The sequence below is a fragment of the Pseudonaja textilis genome, chromosome 1 (assembly GCF_049901715.1).
Source record: "Pseudonaja textilis isolate UNSWEBS1 chromosome 1, rPseTex1.2, whole genome shotgun sequence".
Classification (NCBI taxonomy): Eukaryota; Metazoa; Chordata; class Lepidosauria; order Squamata; family Elapidae; genus Pseudonaja; species Pseudonaja textilis.
Window position 1 is genome coordinate 187,952,465 of NC_141990.1, and position 25,813 is coordinate 187,978,277.

A 25,813-nucleotide genomic window follows, 5' to 3' on the forward strand; every position below is an offset into this window, starting at 1 on the left:
ATTCTCCACCTGCAGTCTAAAGTAGCAGAGTCCAACAAAGACTTAAAACATTTCCGTATGCACAAATTCTTTCTCAAAATGGTTTTCCCCTCTTTTACCCCTATCTAACTGCTTAGCCCTATGTGCAAGTGTACGTTTCTCCTACACTCTCACAGTGAATGGATGTGTGTAGATCTTTTCTCAATTAATGTAAATTGACTCTTTGGCTAAATAGGTGTAATTAAAACCATCTCTCCTATTTCCACATTCTTCCTATAGCCAAAAGGCTTTGAGATACTTTGTGGCTTTCCTGTACACAAAAGCCAGGATAATAGCATGGTTGATCAAAGTATTGAACCCAGATGAGATTTGATTTAAAATGTTTCCTCAGTGATGGGCAATTCCAGAGAGCTCACTATTTTAACTTCACTTCTCCAGTGAGTCAACTGGGATTATTTTTAGGTAACACATGTAAAAAAAGCATCTTCCTGCTTTGGAGATCAACTATTTTACAACTCCTATAAAAGTGAAAAGAATTTTCTCTTAGGAATTGGAAGAAATGATCACAGAAAACACGAGGAGTAGCTGCAAGCTGTTACTGTTTTCATCAGAATGAAAAGCGGTGTTGTGCCACAAATTGTGTCCCTTTGGGGCATGCATGTGATGCATAAGGAAAAGGGGTAGCGCTTGTGCAGCAATGCTGCTTATGTCACTCTGTCTTTCAAGCCTCCCAACAGAAGAGATGTGTGAATAAATAATGGAATAACAGAATAATGGAAGGGACCTTGAAGGTCTTCTAATCCAGCCCCCTGCTCAGTCAGGAAACCCTATAGCATTACAGACAAGTGATTGTTCAATCTTTTCTTAAAACCTTCAGTGATGGAGCAACCACAACTTCTTGATTAATCATTCTAATTATCAGGACATTTCTCCTTGTTTCTAAGTTGCTTCTCTCCTTGATTCGTTTCCACCCATTGCTTCTTGTCCTGCCCTCAGGTGCTTTGGAGAATAGCATGACTCCCTCTCCTTTGAGGCAGCCCCTTAGGTATTAGAACACTACCCCTAGTATTCCAATACCTAAGATCACCCCTAGTCCTTTTTTTCACTAGACTATACATACCCAATTCCTGCAACCATCCTTCATATGTTTTAACCTCCATTCCCTTAATCATCTTTGTTGCTCTTTTCTGAACTCTTCCTTAGAGTCTCAACATCTTTTTTACCATTCATTTATTCATTCATTCATGAGGTCCACTCAGTGTCTCAAAGAGGAGACCACAATACTTCTTGATCCAAATCTTTTGTCTTCTGCTATTTTTAGGCAGTATATTTTTTCAAAAATGGTAGGAATAAATTAGTCATTTTGTTTTACAAGCATTGCTTGAATTAATTTTGGATGCTTCATTGGCTTTTTTTTTTTTAAAAAAAAGCCTATAGAGTATTAAGAACATAAAAATAGCCTTGCTGGATCAGACCAAATCCATCTTAATCCAGTGTATTGTTTCTCACAATTAACTACTATATGTCTTTGGGATACTCATGAAGAAGAAGTGATACTACTATTGTTCCCCTCTTAGCCCAATCCCAAAATATCATTGCATCTTCAAGACTGGTAGCCTCTCACAGTATACTTCTACCTTTACGTCAACTTCTGTCTTTAATAAATTCCAGGAGCATCCCAACCTTGTTTTCCCAGAATTCCTGAGCCATTGTCTGATGCAACAGATTCCTAATATGAGAGAAGAACAGGGCATTTAGAAAGTCACCCCTTTTTAGTCCATTTGATGTGTGTAATACAAGCCCTTCTCATAATGTCTAGGTTTGAATATATATATTCTGGAGCTGGCATAATAAAGGAGGTATGCTGATGTGGACTTGAGAGCATTAAGTGTTTTTTCTGGTGGGACCAGTCTATCAGGGCGACCTGGTCTACCCAATTATGGGACGGAGCATACTGCTTTCATTTTTGCCTTTCAGCCCCAATCCAGGCTTAAAGGTTAATACATCTACTTAATATGCAAGTAGCTGGGTTTGAATCTCAGAAGGGTATGGCTAGCTGATGAGAGCTAAATAGCTTGAAATAGATCTATACTGGTCTCCCTTTATTTTGTTGCCGGTAAACATAAATTCAATACTTGAGACTATTGTTTATGGTCAACTTTTCTGTTCTCATTTCTCACAGTGCCAGATGTTGATAGTGAGACCATGCTGAAGTGCCTATTCATTGAGAAAAACAGAGTATTCTGTGTCATAAAATGTGCGGTTTGCTTGGAGATGTATAGCATAAAAGTCTTAAGAGAATCAAAACACAGGGAATGATGCCTTCTTTTAAACTTTGGTATCATTGCAATATGCCTGAAGCATAGAGATTTTAATGATCTTGCATAAAATCTTAAAGATAGCAATATTTGAATGAGATTTCAGTGATGTTAAATTTTTCATTTTGCAGATCCTAAGGGGGAGAAATGGGAATCTATTGAATATCCTACCCTATGAGCAGTTCTTTTCTTGACTTTTGCTCTATGCAATATAACCGCTATGAAAATGAGAATCATGTTGCTTTTGTTGATTTATTGTGCAAAACCTTGTTTACTTTGCACATAATCTTTCCCTTTCCGATTCTTGAAAACAACCTTTTCCCAACCCTTTTCAAGGTGCAACAGAACGTGGTTAACATTCAACAGGAATGTAATTAGCAAGGTGAAGGCAGTAGCTTATTGCAAGATATATTGAACTGAAGCCACCATTTTCCCCCTATGGAGACTTGTATGTTTAAATTGGGTATAAGAATATTGCCAGTAACGTTTCCTTCGAAAGCTTAATCTTGTTTTCTAATGTGACAGCACATTTTGATCTATTTATCAGTAGGAATGAGCCAGGCTAAAACTAATGAGCAAATTATTTTAAGTCTGTGGAAAAAAACTGTAAATAGCAATAAATAAAAATGGCATTTGTACAACAATTACATTATGGTCAAAAAGAAGTATTGTGCAAGAAGTGAACCAATGGACACTTATTAATAGATGAACATTTTGTACACTTATTGTGCTCTGCTATTTCTCAGCTATGTTTACAAAGAAGCTGGAGACATGGCCTTTTTTAAAATTGGAATTTATTTATGTTTCAACTTCGTATGTCACTCAGTTTTAGTTTCTGCTTCCAAATAATGTTACAGGCAGACTGCTTTTAGTAAAGTCCATTTTTGAACTTAGTTATTGGTAACGTCATGGCTAAATCTGTATAGTTTGGGAGCAGTGCTGACTGAAGTGGTTTGTTCTAGCTTCTTGGGTGTGGGTTATTTTTTTTTTTTTTTGGCTTTCCAATCCAGCCTTCAGCTTTTATACTCTGCAGAAATCCAATCCATGTACTAACCAGCCCTGATTCTGCTTAGTTTTGAACCTAGGCATCTGCTATGTGCTAAGTCGCTATTAGTATTTGTATTCAAAATAAGGTTTCAAATCAATGTACAGATGTTTAGCTCTGTTTTAATGCAAAACAAAAGCAAGAATGTCTGTCTGTAGTCTTTTATATTTCTATAAATAAAAAAGCCAAATACCTGCAGCAGAGATGGTACTTACTTATCTTACTTTGGGAGGTTCCAGAATTGGTACTGTTGTAGTTGAACCAGTTTCTCTTGCTGATGGAACATAAAGAAAATTCTTTGGTGACTGTAGATCATAGGCAAGTTCCTTATAGGAAGGAATCAATCTTTCAGAACGTGGCCTCAAGCCATTTGAGCTTTATAGATCCAAGCTAACACTCCGAACTAGCTTGGAAATAAATGACCTGTTATCTCAGAGGTGTCAAACTCAATTTCATTGAGGGCTGCATCAGGGCTGTGGTTGACTTCCGGGGTTGGCATGGCCAGCTTGACGTCACTCACTAGGCGTGGCCGATTAGGTGGGCGTGGCCAGCTTGATACCACTCCCCAAACTGCTGGCATGTTTCTACTTTGCACTGGGTAGACGTGGGCTAGCCCTTTACATTTTCCAGGACAGCCCCACGGGCAGAATCCAACCACATCACAGTCCGGATTCAGCTTGCGGGCCTTATGTTTGACACCCCTGTGTTATATAGTTAGTTCAAGTTGAGTGATGTATGGAAACTGAAGCACATACTTGGTAGTAGTGGCTAATGTCTGGGAAATTTATTCAAAGGAAGCATCAAAATACATTAAAGAAATCTAAGCAAAAGATAATTTGGCCTGAATCACTGTGGCTTGATTAGTGATATGCTAATTTAAAAAAAAAACAGCAAAATGAACCAAACAAAAAAGTGATCATCCATATTTTATTGCCAGTGGCCGCTTTCTTACATTTGTAAAAAAAATGCAGCTTTATTTGTATATGGGCAAATGCAGGGGGAAGAAATCTTTTCAATGAGATATGACACATATTAGCAGTTTTTTGCACTGCTGTTTTATAGAGAGATAGCTGTTCCTGATTTCTTGATGGTGAATAATTGGTTATGTTTAAGAATGTTAGCTAAACACTGCCATCCAAAACAAAGTGGAATGGATAGAATTATAACTAACGAGCAGACAATACCAACACATTTAATTAAACACATTTAGTATTTTTAAAAGTAGTAGTAGCTTATTTAGAAGAAGAAAAAAACCAAGCAGATTGGAAGCCTTGCTTAAAAAAAAACACCCTCTCTTAAGCAAACTCCCCAAACAGCCATTCACAGAAATCCCATCTCCCCAATTGCTTCAGTCAATCAGGAAGTGCTACTTAATGTTAATATTTAGCAAAACCTGTTCAGAAAACAAGGTTTCTATGTGTATTTTAAATAGGAATAGTGGTACTAGTCTTATAACATGAATGACACAAACGTCATCTTTTTTAGTTAATAGACTCACCATTGGACTTCAGCACATATAGGCAAGAACTGCAGTAGACTTTTTTTTGTAACCTTTTTTGTAATCTCACATGCTGCATGTGACTTGGAGATACACCTCCTTTCTCTTTTTTCCCACCTCCAAAGTACAGTAAGTTTTTTTTTAATAATCATCATGGCATATCTCCTTCCCTTGTCCCGAGAGGTGAATTGGCAGTCACTACACTCTTGCTCAGAAAGGCTGTCAAAGTACTTACGTTGGAAAGAAACTGAAGAACAACCATGGTTCGAGATATTTACATAGTCATGAATGACTATTTAGAAACCCTTTCATGCCCCTGGAAATTCTGTGTAGGAATTTATAACGATATTTATTGAGTCAATAAATGTCTTTGTGTCTTTAGTGAAAAAAATAGTTAGGATTACATTCTGGGTCATGAAATATTCATAGCAATTGGCCATAAATAGCAAATTCCACAAGACAAATTTGTGAAAATGTTGGACTATGTTCAATCTATGTCAATTAAGCCCCATTTATTCACCCAACTTAATGAAGAAATTGGAACAAATCTGCTAATACTCCTTTTCCAAAGAGAGGCCAAAGGGCTTTTGAGGGAAAAAAAATTGTCACATGTCTATGAACTGAAAAATGAAATGTTGATTCGCCCCCCCCCCCACCTTTTTTTTTGAGCAACAAGACAAATTTTAAGATTGGTGGCAAACAATACTTGGTCTGCAAAGTTATTTTATTTTAGAGGATGATTTTAATTATTCAAAAAGGATAAACTCTGGCATGTAAAGCAAAGCTCAAAATGCCTTTGTCTTCTTCAGCCAAAATTAATGCTGTGAGAGAAAAGTTAAGATTTAGACTGCAAAATGACAGAGGACAATATGGACATGTTCCCAAATATTGTTGCAACAAACAACAGTGAGGCCATAACACAAACTGCTGAGCATCTTGAAGAATTGGAAAAGAAAATTCAGCACTGTTTTCCAAATATATCTGCTGAAAACTGACTGGTTGAAAAATCCTTTTTTGAAGCAAAATCAAACCAATTCCATCTTAGTCTCACACAATTGAGGAAATGAATGGATATACCCTTACCCAATAACCTCAACTTGAAATTTAATTAGAATTTATGGGAAATTTTTTGGATATTTTTTGGATAAAGGTGAAGAATGAATACTCTCAAAAATTAAAAAAGACTCCAAAAGGCTCCGGTGATCCTCATGCAATTTTTAACATGTTATCTGTGCAACTTACACAGATAATATGTCATGACACATAATCATAAAAACTGAGAAAAGTGTGAAAAAAAATGAAAAAAAAAAACCTGAGAAAAGCGGTAGATTACAGATGGTCTAGGGACAAATGCCAGTGTGTATCTACAATATTCTTCCTAATATCAAAAGGCTTTCCTTGTAAATCAAATTAAGCCCTAGTATCCCTTAATCTATATAAAAAAAGAAAATAAAACAATCATGATAAATTTCTGTGCGTTTAGTTATTTCACATTATTTAAAATTAGAAATACCCTGGTAATGCAATAAATATAGTAATTAAAGCAATTTGAAAGCTGCCAATTTTTCTTCTCGTTTTGTTGTACTGCCACAAAGATTTTCTGAAAATAAATACTTTCTGTACTCAAGATTCTCACGGATTCCATTTCATTCAGCAATTCAATTTATGGCTCCAGTATGCATTCTTGATGCAACTGTATTTGTAAAAAATGGAAAAAGAGTATTATAAGGAATCGTCAGAAAATGTGGAGGACTACCGGCCTACAATTTCACTCACAATGAAGGCAAATATACGTGTCCCAGGCAGTGGTGGAATTCAATTTTTTTTACTACCGGTTCTGTGGGCGTGGTTTGGAGGGCGTGGCAGGGGAAGGATACTGTAAAATCTCCAGTCAGAGGTGGTATTTTCCAGTTTTCTGAACTACTCAAAATTTCCACTACCGGTTCTCCAGAACTGGTCAGAACCTGCTGAATATCACCTCTGGTCCCAGGATAATGTTGCAGAATTCAGTCTGGGTCAGTCACCAGGAACAAAGATTTAGTCTTCTGAACTTTTGGATTCATGCTGGAGCCCATCCTGGAAAGCTCGGAAGACTAAACCTCTGGTGACCAACCCAGATTGGACCGCAGACTTCCACTATTTTTAGAAGGTCTCTGGATTTTGTCTTGGGAGAGATAAGGATTGCTTAATACCCCAGCTGATTAGGTGGAGTTAGTTAAACTGTGCAAGATTTAGTCTATTGAGAGATAAATTTAAACTACTGGAGTTAATTGATTAGGTTAGTTAATCTGCTTTTTTTGCTCCATGAGAAATAACCTCTTCATTGTTATGGCAACAGAGCCATACTGTGAAGCAATCTTGGGTATTACAGAACTGAAAACTTGGTAAAATTTACATTTCTGTCAAAGTAAAACCTAAACTGGCATACCATTCAACTGATTTTGATTAAAGTTAAAAGACAACAGAATGGACAGAAGAGAATAACATTCCATGAATAAGGAGAAGAAGGTGTTTTTGAAATGACAAGTTTGAATTGTTACATTGAACAAAACGTCTTGAGGATGCAGTTGAAATTATGAACCCAAGGTGAAAAAGATAGAGAGGGGGAAAAAAGCTGGGAGCAGACAGAAAGTTGTTATAGTTACATGGTAATCATGAAGGCTTAGAGAGACAGTGAAAAATTATCCAAAGTTTCGATTTTTAGATCTGGACTGAAAATAAGAAACAAACCTTTAAGCCTGTATTGGGCACAATTTAGAATTGTTCTCCAGACAGTCAGTTTTGGCAAGAAAAATAAAGGTACAAATCTGAGGCTGTTATTTGTGGCATTTGAGCACCAAGAATCTAGTCTTAGAAGTAAAAAAAAAAGTACATGGCATAATGGTTACAATTGCTCCAGCTTTAAAATAACAATTTTTCATGCACTCATGACCATGACCATTGTTCTCAAGGCTAGTAATTCGCAAAATGAGCTTTTAGTCATGCCATCTAGGGAATTAGGCTTAGGCCTTGGTGTTTTATCAGGGGATAAAATGTTCTTTTAGGGAAGTGAAGGCAAACTAATCCACCTAGATGTGAGAAAACAAGGTCGGTCAAGGAAAGAAGCACAAGATACTGGTCTAGATAATAGCAGATGGATTAAGGCAAGCAACAGCAAATGGTAAGGTTCCTATGGAATAATCTAAGTAAATAAATGAATCAGAGGTCAATTCTTGTTCCAAATCAAGTAAATAAGACTTTTGTTGTTTGGCTTTTTCACTTTCCTAAAAGTTGCTACCCAAAGTATGCAGTGTATGAACCAACATATCTTAGGTAAAAATGAATTAAAATTAAATATTTTTGATAATAGGGTTAAATATTGTCTATCTAATTAAATCACTTGTCTAATCACATATATTATGAATAACCGGTTATGAAAATATGGACATATTTTTATGTAGGTCAAAATGCATACGCATCCATTTGTAGATCAGCAACCCGCACTTTTCTGAGGGAAAGATTTAATTTAGTGTCCATTTAAGTTTAGCAAATTAGATATTATTTTCCCTTTATTTCATATGCTTAAATACATTTATTTATTTTCTTGTTCTGCCATTAGAAACTGGTGACAACTTTTAGAGAATGTTAAAAGGTTTCAAGGCTGCGAATGTGGCTGTGCTACAGAAAAAGAAGAGTTCAAATTATTGTGCCTATCGTGAAAAGTAAAATCCAGATGGATTCTTCAATCCTTAGATCAGCATTTCCCAAACTCTTCAAGGTGTGTGAATTCCAATTCCCCATGCTGGCGGGCAAATTCTGGGAGCTGAAGTCCCTCATCTTAAAATTGCTGAGGTTGAGAAACCCTGCTCTAGACAGACCGTTTCCACTGCAAGCCAAAAAAAAAAAAAATCTAAGTTCAGTTCTGATCAACTCCGGGGAAAGAATGGGAAGATTCTGCCTATCCGTAAACTCTGTGAGTTAGACAGTCAACATCACATTGTAAGCAAAAGTTATCTTGCAGATATAACGTTCACATAACCTTTCTTTACCCTACAACTGTTCACTCTGCCTTGTATTGTAGTGTCAAATGGCAATTCAAAAGAATCTAGGGCACCACATTATATTTATTACTATAAGATTACAGAATAATAATGATACTTGAAGTATCTCAGAAACCAGAAAGGATCAATCAATCTAACTGCCATAGTAAAAAAAAGAAGACAGTTTCTTATATTCATTCAGAAGGCATTCATCACAGGTACCTGCAATATGTTGATCAGTGCCCAAGGATTCTTCCAATTGAACTCTCTTCCATGGGGAACTGGGGTTATTAGTAGGTTAATACTGTAGAGCCTTTTGTGTTAAAAAGTTTACAAGGTAATGCAAAACAAATCTAAAAATAGAATAACCAAGAGACAAACATCATCAGTAAAGTCAGTATAACAGAAACACACATATTTCCATACAAAAATGAAAACAATGTACAAGCTCAAGTTAGAGATGGAAGACAACACTTCATGGTGCCAATATACCTGCGAATATCTCACTTGCTCACCTCCTTTAGTGCCATCAGACTTTATCTCTGTCTCTAGATATAAAGTTTGTTAGTTGTCTGGTTGGCTGTTTGAACTTGAGCATGTAGTAGAGTTACAGTTATGTTGCTAACTTTTTTATGACTAGAATTTTTACTCGTGATCAAAATAACTAGCAAATTTATTCAAATACAGACTCATTCCATAGCTCAATTGCTCCCCAAAAACAAGTTTTAATAATTAATGTACTCTAGACCAACCAGAACAACTTGATTGATAGTGTATTTATTTCAAATAAAAAGTCCCCCCAACTCCGGGGGATACCCTTGAGGGTCTTTTGATTTCTGGTGAGTGCCTGGACAAATCTCTACAGTTTTCTTGGGAAGATTTCAGAAGCTGCTTATCATTACCTTCTTCTCAAGACTGACAGAGACAGTTATCGGCCCAAGGTCACTTGGCTGGCTTCATGTTTAAGGTGGGACTAGAACTCAGGGTCTCCTGGTATCTAGCGAGATACTTTAACCACTGCACCAAGTTGACTCTCAATTAGAGATTAGTATTCAGAAAATAACCACAATTTAATAATATCAAATTAAGACATAGAAATACAGTAGTTGGCTGTATTGCATGTGTGTGTGTGTGCGTGCGCACACATACACACACACACACACAGAGTATTTTACTAAAGTTTATGTCTTCTAAGGAAACAGAGAAATCCACAGCCTTTTGGAAGTACATTTTTAAAAATAACTACCTAGCAGTGCAAACCTTTGAAATGGAAAAAGGTAACAAACTAACCTCTTCTGCTCAAAATATTGTTCTGAGATGAAGATTTATTGAAACACCTCTTGCAGAGTATTAATAAATTTCTTTTTTAATTATCTGAAAATGTGAAAAAATAATTGGATAGCTTAATTCTTGCTTTTGGTTTTACTTCCAGGTTATTCTTGATATTGGAAGTAGTTTTTTGGAAAGTTGTCTGATAAAGTCATCTCATTTTAATCCAGTCAGTGAAGAAGTAACATTTGCAATAGTGGCAAAGTAACATTTTGTGATAAAGTATGAGAACCTTAAGGGACCCCGTTGTTGATGAGAATGATCAGGTGATGAAAATTTATTCATAAATTAACCATCTGATGATAATAGGGTTTATTTCATTGTTGAGAAGAAAGGTAATTCTTAACTTAATTTGTTTTTGTTAAAAGCCAGTTTGGTCTATTGGTTAAGGTATAGGCTGGAAACCAGGAAACCAGGAGTTCTAATCCTGTTAAGCCAGTTGGGTGACCTTGAGCTGGTCACTCTTTCTCAGCCCAATTTACCTTGCGGGTTATTATTGTGGGAAAAATAAAAGGAAAGAGTATTAGATATATTCACCACTTTTGAGTTTATAATAAATAATAAAGGCAGGATATAAATAAACAATAAAAAGGTTCTGTGTCGTGTGCTTAAAGAACACCACTCCAAATATATCAGTACCAAAACATCTTCTGTCCTTAGTAACACATATTCATCTTGTTATGGCTGTTCATTTGGTAACATTTGAATATGTGGGGTAATCCCATTAAAAGTATTATATTTTTTAATGATGAGTTAATATGAAAAACTTAGATGATTTGAGTAAATGTAGAAAACAGAGTACGGTATTTGATGTGTCATGGATAATCCAAATAATCACTTCATTTTTTAGTCTCCAAGTAATAAATGTGCCACTGTCAATTTTCTGACAGAATATAAATAGTGAGTACTTGTCATTTGTAACTTGTCTTTCAGATCAGACCTTCTCATATCCTGGGCTAAGCACATTGGGCTACAAGCATACTCCACAGTTCTCGGTCCATGGCTACAGTCTCTGCATCCTTCTATTTAAGATGGATGTTTTTCAGATCTCCCTGAAATGTTTGGTGCCAAGTTTTCTTTGGCCTTCTTCTTTTCTCTGACCATCTGGTGATATCCAATTGATTGCAGTCTTTGCTGGACATTGCTCACTCATGTGGCGCACAGGTCTAGCAAAGCACATTCTTCATTCTGTCATTATTTCAGGGAGTTTTCACGAAATGCTTTTCTGTAGAATTTCCTCATTTGTGACATAGTTCCAATATGACATACAAAGAATCCTCTTGAGGCAATGTTGTTGGAAGACATTGATCTTAGAATAATTCTTGTTGTAGATTTCCAGGCCTCACTAGTAGAGATGGCAGTTGGTATAACAATGGCATTAAATAATCTGATCTTGATTGCTGTGTTTATTTATTTATTTATTTGATTTGTCAATCGCTGATAATAGGTATAAGTATAAACATAGTTATGAATATATGAAATGGATACATATAAGAAAAGTAAAAAAGAAACAATAGGGCAGGGATGGTAGGCATGTTGGTGCACTTATGCACGCCCTCTACAGACCTCTTAGGAAAGGGGTGAAGTCAGTAGTAGATAGTCTAAGGTTAAAGTTTTTGGGGTTTGGGGAAGAAATAACAGAGTCAGGTAGAGTATTCCAGACATTGACCACTCTATTGCTGAAGTCGTATTTCCTGCAATCAAGTTTGGTGCGGTTAACCTTGAGTTTGTATCTATTGTTTGCTCTTGTGTTATGGTTAAAGCTGAAGTATTCATTGACAGGTAGGAACTTACAATGTATGATTTTACATGCTATACTTAGATCAGACCGAAGGTGGCATAGTTCTAGGTTTTTTAGGTCAAGAATTTCAAGTCTGGTGGCATAAGGTATTCTGCAATGAGTAGAGGGGTGGAGAACTCTTCTTGTGAAATATTTCTGGACTTTCTCAACTGTGTTAGTATCAGATACATAATGTGAGTTCCAGACTGATGAGCTGTATTCGAGTATTGGTCTAGCAAATGTTTTGTATGCTCTAGTTAGTAATACGATATTACCAGAGAAAACACTACGTAGGATTAGGTTAACAACTCTTAATGCCTTTTTGGCTATGTGGTTACAGTGGGCTCTAGTACTTAGATCATTGGAGATGAGTTCTCCAAGGTCCTTGACAGAGTTTGGATCATCAACAAGGTCTTGACTATTCAGCTTGTATTTTATTTTCTGATTTTTTTTGCCAATATGTAAGACAGCATTTATTTGTTGAGATTTGAAGTTGCCATTTGTTTGACCATTCTGATACATAGTCGAGGTATTTTTGAAGGGTAGCAGTCTTGCTTGTGGTGTTGAATAGCTTTACATCATCAGTGAAGAGAACGCAGTTGCTCTTGATATGATCACAGAGGTCATTTATGTAAAGTATGAAGAGAGTTGGTCCTAGAACACTGCTTTGGGGGACACCACTGTTGACGGGTACAGAATTTGATAGGACGCTCCCAATTTTGACCATTTGTTGTCTGTTGACAGGAATGCTTCTATCCAGTTATGCAGGTGTCCAGAGATACCATAAGATTTTAGTTTTAGTAGTAGTTTGTTGTGTACCATTGAATCAAAGGCTTTACAGAAGTCTATGTAGATTGCGTCTATTACTTATGGAAGATTGAGTTTTGAAGGACAACAGTTGCTTTGCCTATTCAGCATTTCACATCTGCTTCCCTTCCCCATCTGTATCTATGATGCTACCAAGATAGTCGAATTGTACCAAAAATTTAAACTGTCCTCCTAATCTTATTGGGGGATTGTTGTTGTTGTCTTGAATATTGCTGACTTGAATCAGATTTTAGTCCTTGAGAAAAACTGTCAGAGCTTTGAATAAATTCATAAAAGCCAAATTTGTATTCTTTGAATTATCTTGTCTGCCTTTCCAGTTTAAGATACCTGACTTTTGCAACACAAATGTGTGTTTATATTTGAATGTGTTTGTGTGTATGCACATCTCTCTCTATATGTTTAGAAAAAGAATGTTTGATACCTAGTAACTGTTTGGACTAATCTCAGTGTTTTTCTTGGCAAGATTTTTTGATGTGGTTTGCCACTGCTTCTTTCCTAGGGCTGAGACAGAGTGACTGGCCCAAGGTCACCCAACTATTTTTTGTTTTTTGTTTGCCTAAGACAGGAGTAGAACTCAAAGTCTTCTAGATTTTAGCCTGGTGCCTTAACCACTACATCAAACTGTCTTTTGTATATTCTACAGTGATGTCATACAGTGTGCTAAAAATGACAAACATCTATGTAGTTTTCCCACTCTTATATGTTCGCAGTTATTCAAATGGGTATGACAGCTGATAACAAATGTTGATCCTTATTTGAAAGTGGTATGTAGGGAAGTTTGTGTGCATGTTGCAAGTTTCCATACCCCTGAGAAATTGGGAGCCAGAAACAAACTTAAATTGGACTCTTGAGGTGAAGCTGTTGAAATATTTCCTTTATTTTCGCATAATTTAACTCACAGCCTCCCCTGGTTTTATTTGTTTTTCATCTGCTAAGCCATGTGGTGATTGAAAGCTCTTGTCCTACTAAGATCCACTTTCTTGCAGATGTTTAGCACTTGATGGAGCATTACTCGCTTGCTTCTGATTGCAGGTTCTATCTGAAGAGCTTTGACTTGCCGATCAAAGCTACATTGGCACCAATGGTGTGGTTCATACAACCACTTCATATGTTCAAAGAAGAAACTTGCTTTCCTGCACTTTGAGACACATTGTTTCTTTCTAGAGTTCTGAATATTAGCAACACACCATTAAGCAACGAGGAAGGAAACACTTTGGTGCCTCTATTACTCAACTCACAGACCATTGTACTGGCATTTATTTCCAGACATAATCACTCTGGGTCAAAAGTTGACACCGATATCAATAATAATTCTTAGCACAAGGAATGGCAAACTAGGTCAAGCTATATTTCCATGTTGCTAAATAGGACTGCTTATTCTGGAATTATTTCCCTCCACACACACACACTCACACAGAGTAGTGTTAATTGTAAGAGGTTCTTGGAGTGGAGAGCCCTGCCTTGTTTCCTCATATTGATGATTAATGTTGAGGCAGAATCTGGAACTGCTTCAGTACCAGATGTGGGATGATGAAGAAGTTGCCACCATGGCCAAGACAGTTGGATATACCCAGGATAGCCTCAAAACTCCCTCTTACACTAGTTTCTATTCTCTGTGCTGCTTTTTTCACTTTTAGTCTGCCTTTTGACTTCCTCTTTCCCACTTGTCCCAAGAACAGATCTATATAATGGCTTTTATATATGTTATATATTTATTGTCAATGAGAATTGGCTTCCCGAGACTACTTCATGCACAAAAATGGAAGGACCCTTCAATTCCCACAATGCATGAATGGGTGCAAAAGTTGATGGAGTTAGCAGAGATGGCTGAACGACTGCTTTGATTAAAGAAAAAAACACAATTATTATTTTTTCTACTTGGAAACCACTTCTGGACTTTGTGCTTGAGGTGGGGGAAAAAAGGAAACATTGATTTTGAGTTTTACCGGTTAGCTAGATTAGTTGTTATAGAAATGGCTAGTTTATATTGTCATGTAAAAGTAAAAAGTTGAAGTTCTAGACCTAGAAAACGTAGAACTATGCTGCCTCTGGTCCGATCTAAATATAGTATATAAAATCATACATTGCAATGTCTTACCCGCAAATGAATACTTCAGCTTCAATCATAACAATACAAGAGCACACAATAGATACAAACTCAAGGTTAACCACACCAAACTTGATTGCAGGAAATACGACTTCAGCAACAGAGTGATCAATGTCTGGAATACTCTACCTGACTCTCTGGTTTCTTCCCCAAACCCCCAAAACTTTAACCTTAGACTGTCTACTATTGACCTCACCCCTTTCCTAAGAGGTCTGTAGGGGGCGTGCATAAGTGCACCAATTGTGCCTACCATCCCTGTCCTATTGTTTTTTTTTTTTCTTATACGTATCTATCTCATGAATTCAAAACTATATTTATTCTTATACCTGTATCTTGTAAGCGATTGACAAATCAAATAAAATATAAAAAATGTAAATGTATTCTACTGCACCAAAGGGATTCTGAAGTCAACACCTTCTCTTTCTTTTCTTTCTCTTTTCCCTTCCCTTTTCTTCCTATTATTTGCTTTTGTATGTTTGTATTTTATATTATAAACTAATAACAAGGATAATATAAAAAAAGACAGAGTATTGGCTTCCCCAAAACAATTAGGGAACTGCTGTTATTTTAGAAATTTTCCCGCCCTATCCAACTACAAGCATTTTATTGGTGTGATTTTGCTTCAGGAACAGTGGGGCTGATATGTATACTTTATGAACAGAGGTTTTTGAGAGAAAATGTGGCATTTCCTCACTTGGGTAGGTGGGTAAATTACAAAGACAAAGTCTTCATGGAATGGGTTTCTTGATCTTGAAAAATAATTGCTTTATTTTAGCCTCATTGTGGCACATCTTCTGAGGTCTGAGCAAAACTTTTACCTTCATCTTGTCTTTAAAAATATAAAACCAGAGGTTGGAGAAGTAGCTAGTATCGCTATTGCTAGGTCCTTTATCTGGTGATGACGGTCATCAGTGAAAACAGTGCAACATGGACTTCCTTTGATGTATGGGGAAATATTATTAGCAATATGGGGAGTTATTGAAAGCTAGTTGGAAAAAATAGCTATTGTTGGAATTCTTTGTTTTTGAAGGAAGATAATAATAACCTGGTCCACAGAAATATAATATTTATTTATTTATTTTAAATCTTTTACCTCAGATATGTCTATCTCTCCGAAGACATTCTCAAGCTGAACCACTGGAGAGAGGCAGTTTAATCATTTCTGTGTGATTGGAAACCTTCCAATCAGTTCAGATCTCTCTCTTTTTCTTGTTTTTTTAATGGGTGGCTCTGTAATAGACGTGCTCATTCTTCAATTCTGCATGATGCTTTGTTTTTGCACATGATGATGTGTTGCTTTATCCTTTCTAAAATGGGAACCAGGAAATGTTGGGAGATTGGGTAAACGGGTAGGTGCACTCAGGGATATCTTTGGTGTTCCAAGTTTTTCTAAAGAGAGAGATTTTACTGTTAAACAAACTTAAGCTCTCTTGTATTACCATTCGTATCTCCTTTTCCTAATGTGAACTGATCAAAATAGTGCTTCGTTAGTCACTTTGTGCTAAGGTATGTTTATTGAAAATGGTTAGTTGTTTCAAACCAACAACAGCCAGAATTTGCAATCAGAAGCCCAGTTGTTCTCACCATCATGCTCTGAGGAAATTGCCTACTTTGTTTTCCAAACAGCTGGGGTAAATTCTGATTTTCTTGTCCAAAAAGAATGCATTCTCCACTTAGGCTATATCTCTTTCCTGTTTTCTTAGGGCCAAGCTTGTGATTCACATGCAAACGAATTCTGTGCCAAACCCAAATTTTCAGGTGGGCAAAATTAATACCTGAATCTTCTGGCACATCATAAATATTCAAAGTTTTCACCATTAGAATTTAAGAAAAGAGAGCCTGATGCCTTTGTATTGTTGCTAATTCTCCATTCCCTTCAGCCTCAGTTCAGACCACCGGAACAAATAATTTGAGGCTAATGGGAGTTGGGAGTAATGGCAACTTGAAGACCAAGTAATAACAACATTCTCCTTTTAAAGTTTGTCCCTTTTTTTTTCCTACTACCTATGTGCTAATTAAACCATGGGCAGCCATTAAGCTTACTTTCACCCCCGTTTTACAGCTTCTTAGCCACTCTTAGGTCGCATTCTGAAACTGATTGCAAAACACCAAAGTTCAGTAGCATTGCATGTAATGTCAGGGTTATTTACCAAAGCAATATGTGTTCCATATTAGCATTCTTGGAATACCCTCATCTGATTGGTCCAAACGGACTGCTCTGTGATTGGCGGAAAGAACAGCAGTGATTGGCCCGTAAGGAATCAACCGCGATTGGCCGCGCTGATTGCGGGAGATTCAAAGAGCTGTCATTGGTTGCAAGCCACCGGCAAATCCCTATATGAAGGGCTGCCACGGCTCGCAGGTCCAGCACAGATCTATATACTAAATAAAGAGCTGAACAATCACCCTGGTCTCGAGTCTCTTTTCCCGCGATCTAACACTGGCGATGAGGATGAAATACTGAGACAAGAGACCAGTCGAGCACATGGCACACGGAGCTGAATGACTGACACGATGGCCCCCAGCAATGCACCACACGCACCCTACGACCAGGCAGCCGAGGACTGGGAATCATACATTGATCGGTTCCTCATGTTCCTTGAAAGCAATAATCTAAAGGATGCCAATGGTCAGACTCATCCTCAGAAAAAAGACCGGAAGCAAGCCACCAAGCCATGACAACACACCATGAGGACATCGAGTCCACCCCCGAGACCGATGACGAGGAGGCTGAGATCCACCGCCTGCAGTCTGAACGAGATCGCCGGGAGCGGAGAGGTCGTAAGTCGGGATTTCAATGCGCCGGATGCGGAGGAGACCACCCTCGCTCAGAGTGCCGGTTCCTGGATGCCATTTGCCTGCACTGCGAAAAGCGGGGGCACATTGCCAAGGTTTGCTGCAACGGAGCTACAGCCCCAGGCGATGCGTCAACACTCCCCCCAGAAACCAGGACAAGCCCACAGAGAGCTGTTGGAGCCACGACGGGCGAAGCAAGTGACTCGGCGAAACCCGGCGCAGAGAGGAAACACACCAAACAGTCACCATCAGGCACTCCACACCTCGGACGCCCGAAAGGTACGCGTGCTGGTCGGCATCGAAGGGTGACAGTGTGACATGGAGGTAAACTCCAGATCCTACCTCTCCATGGTGTCGTGGAACATAATTAAACGGTTAGTGCCCAGCATCCGCAAACAAGAGCTGGAAAATCAGAAACTGACTCTTAAGGACTACCAGGGGAACCGGATCCCCGTGGTAGGGATTGGACATTTCCACATCACATTTAAGGGGCAGAAAAAAATACTGCCCCTCACCATCGTGGACAGAGACCGCCCGAGCCTGCTGGGACTGGAGTGGTTCGCGCCATTGGGGATCGAGGTGACGGGCATTCACCGCACTGAGGAAGCAGACCAAGAGGAAGAACTCATGAAGGACTTCCAGGAGGTCTTTGATGGATGTTTAGGCAAGTACCAGGGGTCCCCAATATCATTTAATATAAACCCCAATTTTGCCCCAATCTGCCTAAAACCGAGGCGAGTCCCATTTGCCCTCAAACCTAAAATTGATGAGCAATTAGACAAGCTCATCGCGCAGGGGGTCCTAGAGCCAATCGATCATGTCCGGTGGGAAACCCCAATAGTCACCCCAGTTAAACCAGATGGGTCCGTGAGAATCTGCGGTGACTACAAGGCCACCCTCAATCACGCTCTGCAGCAGAGTGCGTACCCTGTCCCGGTAGTACAGCACCTCCTACACTTGCTGGGTGGAGGAAAAGTCTTTGCAAAGCTCGACCTGGTGCAGGCATACCAGCAGCTGCCAGTCAACGCCGAGACTGCAGAGGCACAAACCATTGTGACCCACCGGGGAGCGTTTCACTGCAAGAGACTCCAATTTGCAGTCAGCGTGGCACCAGGGGTGTTCCAGAGTTTAATGGAACGACTATTGCAGGGAATAAAAGGGATGGTGCCGTACTTCGATGACGTCTTGCTGTCAGCGAAAAATAAAAGCAAATTGGGGAGCCGCCTAAGGGAAGTCCTAAAAAAATTCAAAGACACAGGACTTAAAGTGAAAAAGGAAAAGTGCCAACTATGCACTGAAAAAGTAGAGTTCCTGGGGTACCTGGTCGACAAAAATGGAATCCACCCAACAGAGAAAAAGATTAAAGCTATCAAGAAAGGCCCAAGAACACAAAATAAAGCAGAATTATAGGTTTTCCTAGGACTGATTAACTTTTACAATGTTTTTCTGCCCCAGAAAGCAACAACGGCGGAACCACTTCATAGGCTACTGGACAAGGCAGCCACCTGGCGAGCCGCTGGCAAATCCCTATATGAAGGGCTGCCGCGGCTCGCAGGTCCAGCACAGATCTATATACTAAATAAAGAGCTGAACAGTCACCCTGGTCTTGCGTCTCTTTTCCCGCGATCTAACAATATGCAATAGGTATACTAGGCCCTTCCCCGCAAATGAAAAATCAGGCTTACTTTCTACTGTTGTAGCATAGTATAATTTCCAAACCCCTTCCTCCTCTGGAAGCCAATTAAAACATATAATTGTCATTATTATTACAATTAATATTATTATAAAATGCTATTGTTAGCTGTGATAATTGGAACAGGGTCTGATAACTTGTAGAGAATTATAGTTCTCCTACATTAGGTGTACATTATTTTTGTACTTTGTTCCTCTGCATTCTACAGATTACAGTAATTAATTAAAAATGTATTCAGGCATGATGATTTTTGGAAAATTGTATATCTAAAATAGAATTTCCTGAATGAGCCTTGTTTATTGCTAAACCAGGTTTTCAGTTTTGAAAATGTTTATTTTTCTATACAAGCCAGTACTTGATGGCTACCAAAATATCCAATTATTTATGTGTTAGATTTATATTCTGCCTCTCCTCCCACAAGCTCCAGGCAAGATATATATTTCCCCCACAACAATGACCCCATGAATAGGTTAAGCTGAGAGAAAAGACTGGGCCAAAATTTCCTAGTAAACTTGAATTCCTTTGGGGAGACCTGAACCGTAATAACTATATCAAACAACTGTATATATTTAGAAGCAATATTTTTGCAAGTTGTACACTCTGATCTTATAGATTTGTGACTTTATTCTACCATAACTAATAATTGGCGTTTCTATAATTAACAAATACATTCTGTGGTTGGAAAATAAATAACCTTCCCATCTGGATGAATCATTTATGTGCATTTGAGGCCTGTCCAGTAATGCAACACTTTCAGATAATGATTTGAAATCTAATTAATAAGTGAGTACTGTATTTAGCACAGCAAGACACTAAAAGTGGATTGTTATACTATTTCAGAATCAATAATGCTGCCATTAACATCACTACACATATACTGGTGGTTTCTAAAATATGTATTGCAGCTAATTAGTAGACATCTGCTCAAGATTTTGTTTCAGAATGACTTGCTATCATTTGGAACATTAAAACTGAGGGAAAACCACTGGCAGGTTTGTTAATTTTATTTGCAGTCTTTGGAATAATAATTTTGGGATGATATTAAAAATACATTATGGATCTGTTGGAAAGTTATTGCTTTGCTCCATGCATCTATATACAAACATGAATTTCAAGTATATGTGAAGTAGACTCAGTCTGATGAGCTCTCTCCTCCCCTACCTGCATTTATTTTTCAATGGTTTCATTTTTAAGTCATAGTGTACTAAAAGTCCAGCTACTACAGAAACAGCAGTTCTACCAAGAAAGTCTGTGAGTGGAGATTCGTTTTCCTTACCAGGAGGGTTAATAATTACCAGGAGGGTTAATAAACAGAAATCCATATATTTAAAAAAAACATGAATTGCTAATAAATAAAAAAATAAATATAATTAATTTCACAGTTTGATATTACTCTCTGCTTTTTCCTGTGTTTTTTTACTATAGTATTTAGAGATTTGGGAACTCGGTTCATATGGACTAATAGCGTATTTTTACAGAAATGTCCTTTTACCTCAAAATAGCCAAAGACAACTTGATGAAACATTGCATCTGGATTGACCAGTTTGGGGACAAATATCAAAGTTGGATTGGAATCTACCCAGTCTAATTCAATTCAATTCAATTCCTTCCTTCCTTCCTTCACCCATTCATCCATTCAATTTTATAGCTGCCTAACTCAAATGGGTAGCTTACAATTCTAAAAATATAAAATAATTAAAGAACATGGGGGGAAATCTACAAAATAAATAAATATAAGCAGCAGCCCTGATGATTAATCAATCATGTTTTCTAAAGATAGTTAAGACTTTCACATTAGCAATTTATAACATTTCTCAGCTGCTGTAATGATATAAACCTTATCTACATTAGTGCAATGTATTACCACAGTGATAGGTTGGAAATGTTATAAATTGCCAAGGGGAATATTCTCCAAGAGCTGTTTTCCATGTTTCTTTAGGATAGACTGAATTTTCTTGCTTCTTCAGCCTGCCATGGCTCTCAATTCTTTTTTTTTATATATATAAAATTTTTATTTGGGTTTTCACAAAACATAATACAAGTAAAATTTCTTTTTTTGAGAATAACATGGTCCCGGGTTATCACTTCTCCATACAGACACAAATTCAATTTCATATTCATCTTTGTGTTCCATTCCATATCTTATTACTATTTTAACATTTTCTCAATAATTTTTTGCTTTAATTATCTCATTCCCTTCTAAATTCAATTATACTGTATATATCTTTTTCTAAGTTTCAATACCTTTCTAGTCATCATATTTATACTTTTGTCTGTCCTGTTTCAATTTCATATTTTCTTTTCTCATTAAACAAAATTGTTCACTGTAGTTACTAATTGGAGTATAACACCTGAGTATCTTTTAATTTTTATCCATTCAACTCTTATTTAAACTTCAATTTATGCCTTTACAATTCAATATAACACATAACTTCCAGTTGAATTCTGCTTGGTACATTCTTAAAATACGCACTAAGTTCTTTTAAAGAGAAAATATATATATAACAATAATAAATAAAATACTTATTTTTTTCCAATTCAGTTCTATCATTAATGTTACTTATAATCTTTGACATCTTTAACATTTCTTTTCAATAGGATATCATACTTCTAGGAACACTTATAATATTTCCATAATTTTTTCATGTTTCTTTCATATTCCTCTTCACTTAAATTTTTATAACACATTGATAATAATTAAAATGTTCCCCTCCTTTCCTAATTTCATTCTCTCATTCTCTTTATTTCATTTATTTATTAAACATTCCATTCCATTACAATGAGTATTTTATATATCATTTTAATCACATGTTTCAAATTTTCAAAGTTCATTTCTATTTCTAATATAACAGTGCTATCTTATGTACCCTTGCAGAATCCTCCTTTCAATTAAGTTTTCACCCATTATCTCTGTGTCTTGTATGTTTCCCCTGTTTCTCTATGTCCTGTTTCTGTCCTTTATAATTTCTTTTCCTTTCCCTCTTCTCCCTCTTCTTCTCCCTTCCCTTTTTGACCCCGTCTCTCTCTAATTCTAATTCTCTCTTCTGTAATCCTCTCTTCTGTTTCTTCCTAATGTTATAATTACTTTTCAAACTATTCTTTTGGGGGGTTGTTTTTTCAGATCTTAAATTTTTAACTGTCTTTCCCCCCTTTCCTTTCTTTTCCCCACATAGAAATACTTGGTCATTGAAGATGGCTTCTTCTTTGTCCCACCCTTCTTGTTCTACAGGCATTTCTTGTTGTTTCTCATAGTTCAGGATCTCCATTTCTAAAAATTGAAATACGAAGCCAAAAGAACCTCTTCTTGTGCATCTTCTTTCTGTTTTTTACGTTCAATTCTCAATTCTTCCAAGAGTTATATTATTTTAAAAACTTTTAAACAACCACCTGATTAATGTTAGTCCTTTAGATCCAATAACCAAAAATCACCAAGTTATCCAAATAACCCAAAGCTGTTTCTTCTTGCTTCTTTTTTCCACTTTCTCTTCCTGGGGTTCTCTTATCTTGTTACAAAGTTTCAGTTAAAATGTATCTTTTAGGAATCTTGTTAAAGTTTCACTGTTAATTCCTTTCGCTTCCCGGTGGTCTCCTCCATTTTTCCAGATCCTACACTTTTGGTTTTTTTTTTCCTTCTTTTAAAAGTTTTTGAGAATCCAGAAATCTTTATTATCCCTTGGACATTTTATTTTCAGTTTAAATACCTGTTAATGTCAAAGTGGATCTTTGCCGGTTTCTTGCTTAAATCTCCTAGTTGTCAAAATAGGGAAGAAAAGAAAAAAAAACAAATCCTTTCCCTTTCCTCTCTCATTCACTGCTTCAAAGTCTTCTTTGGGAACAATGTTGTTCTTTATAATTCAAATTCCAGGGTACCTTATATTGTTGTTTTTCTAGTTCGACCCGGTCAGCCAAAACTTTCTCTTCTTATCTTCCCCCTGCACATTCTTTTCCGGCCGAGTTCTTCTTTGAGGTGGCCATTTCTGATCACCGCTGCAACTGCCTTCGGGAAAGGGAGTAATGGTCAACTGGGGAGGAGAGATGCGACTCTCTTCAACCCTGCTGGCGGTCTCCCCCTTCTTCACCACCTCTATGGCCTGCTCGGGGTGCTCCAGCGGCAAGCACAGATCGAAACTGTGCACGATCACAGATTTTGGTCTGTCGCTGAAGAAGCTCAAACCGGACTCCTATGGCTCTCAATTCTTGAGGGTGATTTATTAGTATCAACTTTACCATAAAAAACTGCTGACTTGCACGAGGCTCCTGTTTTTAAGCAGACATGTTATAAATCCTACTTCTCGTGCTACAGTTTGTTGGGGATTCTGAATTAGCAAGGGTTTTATTTGTTATTTTATTATCTTTAAAGAACTATGCTTTGAGATTTTGAAGTGGGACCAAATTAATATGTGCTTCCATCGTATGTAATGTTATCTATAAAACCGTGTGGGAAAAGGGAGAAAGAAAAGTGTCTGCAATCAAGATTTTTGACTCCAATATGACTGAGTTTTGAGTTTTAGGCATTGATTGATATGAGTTTTTAAAAAGAAATTCAGATGGGGCATAAACCACCTTTTCTAAGAATTATTTCCTCAGTTGTAGGGTCAGTGAGTAAAAGAACTGTGACATTCTAGAAGAGATATGTGACTCTTACATAAATGATTATTAAACAGTTACTACATGTTAAAGGGTAGCAATGGCTACTTAAAGCTAGACCTTTTGAATGCTGAATTTCTAAATGGCTAACCAGCCTTGGGCATTACTGCTTCATTTGCTGCATTGTGGGTAGAAGACTAGTACTAGGTAGAAGACTAGTACTAATACTAGTTAAAGCCTGTTCCTGCCTTTTGGGCAGCAGATAAGGATGAGGACACTACAGCTTTGATTTGATTGTCACATGGATTCCTGAAAAAGTATTAAGAGATTTTCCAGCTTCTTTTTGCACTCAAGTCAGTACAGTAGACAGTCCAGAAGGGGACATAGACTTTCTCCTACTCTCCATGTCAAGAGACGAAAAAGAACTTGCGTTGAATTGAGGTACACTTTCTGGAATGGTTACAGCAGCATTACTAGCTGTTATTCTCCTGCTGTAGATACCAGATCATATTTGAAACATCATATGAGAATAACTTTAGGATTTTCTAGTCACTTCAGTCCAAAGATCAGCAACTTTTTGTGATCGTGTGAATTCTTCTATGGCCCCAAGTACCAACTTCAACCCCAACTCTAACATTCTATGAAGTGTTTAAAAGTTGCAACTTTTCCAAAATTAACAAATATTTACTGGGAGTTAGGAGTTCTGCTCATGGAACTGCTGGACATTTTGCTGTCTCCTATCTGTTGAGTATAATAGAGCACATCATTTTGGAATAAGCCAATATGCCCCTTGTGGCCAAAGTAGCTCGATCATCTTGTACTTATATTATTATATTTCTAGTGACTCAGGGGGCAAAGAAGTTTCTGCTACAGAACTTGATGGCATAGCCTCTTCTGTCCTGATCTGACATGGTATCCTTTGGTTTCAGGGTCGCAGGTATCTCAGAAGAACAGTGAATTGGAGGACTGTGAATCACACTTTTCAAATGTCAGAAGGTTTCTGGTAGCACCTTCATGGACTAACACACTTTATTAAAAGATGCAAACATTCATGAGAAAGTGTATGCCTTTTAATAAAAGGTGTGAGTTTGGCGGGTGGGGGGGAAATGGCCCTGTACTACTTCTGATTTTTGGCTAAAAAGAGTTCTCCTACAATATTTTTAAGTGTGTTAATTATAATGAAGACTCCAGAAAAAAAAAAACTAAGTTTGAGGGAGTGAAAACCTGGCAGGATTCCTCATTTGGGTGAAGATGGGGCTAATTCGTCTTCATAGGCTACAATCTGAAATTTAGAGGTGTGAATGGACTTTGTGGGAGAGAGGCTGCCCTTGTCATTGTTTTTGTTGAAGGAGAATGTCATTTCAGTTGCTTCATTACACTGACTGCTTTAACAAAGGGACATATTGAGAGAAGAGCGGGGAAGTGAAATGCGTATGCAGAGCCACATGCTTTTTATAGAGGCATTTCAAGATTCCTTGTTTAGTTAAAATTGTGGGGTAGTGGAGCTGGAAGGGCTGCCATATAGAGGCCCAGAGCTGCTGCCAGGTGAAACAGACATTAATGAATCATAACAATAGGTTTAAGACCAGTACAGATTTACAATCCCATAAACTGCCATTTTGCAAAAAAAAATTGGACCACTTCTCATTTACGTGATTTAAATCCTGTGTTCTGACCTTGATGAAGTTGTACACGTTTCCATCCACTCCATTCCCAGGATGACAGAAAGAGCCAGTCTCTTTTCAACTCATTGGTGGCATTTTGCTTTTGTTGTTTTTTGAGGCAGAAGATGGGGAAATGGGAAGTGCCATGACCCAAACCAGTGGTGGTATGC

At 37.4% G+C, this 25,813-nt stretch overlaps 1 protein-coding gene across 1 annotated transcript in view; it reads left to right on the top strand.

Annotated features, from left to right (window-relative positions):
- Nucleotides 1-18,017: 18,017 nt before the first annotated feature.
- Nucleotides 18,018-25,813, top strand: part of LOC148127971 (uncharacterized) — a 47,286-nt gene continuing 39,490 nt past the window's right edge. Inside the window, exon 1 of the mRNA XM_087924894.1 lies at nucleotides 18,018-18,618. Coding sequence (XP_087781020.1) covers nucleotides 18,018-18,618 — 601 coding nt within the window. The remainder of the gene's footprint in view (nucleotides 18,619-25,813) is intronic.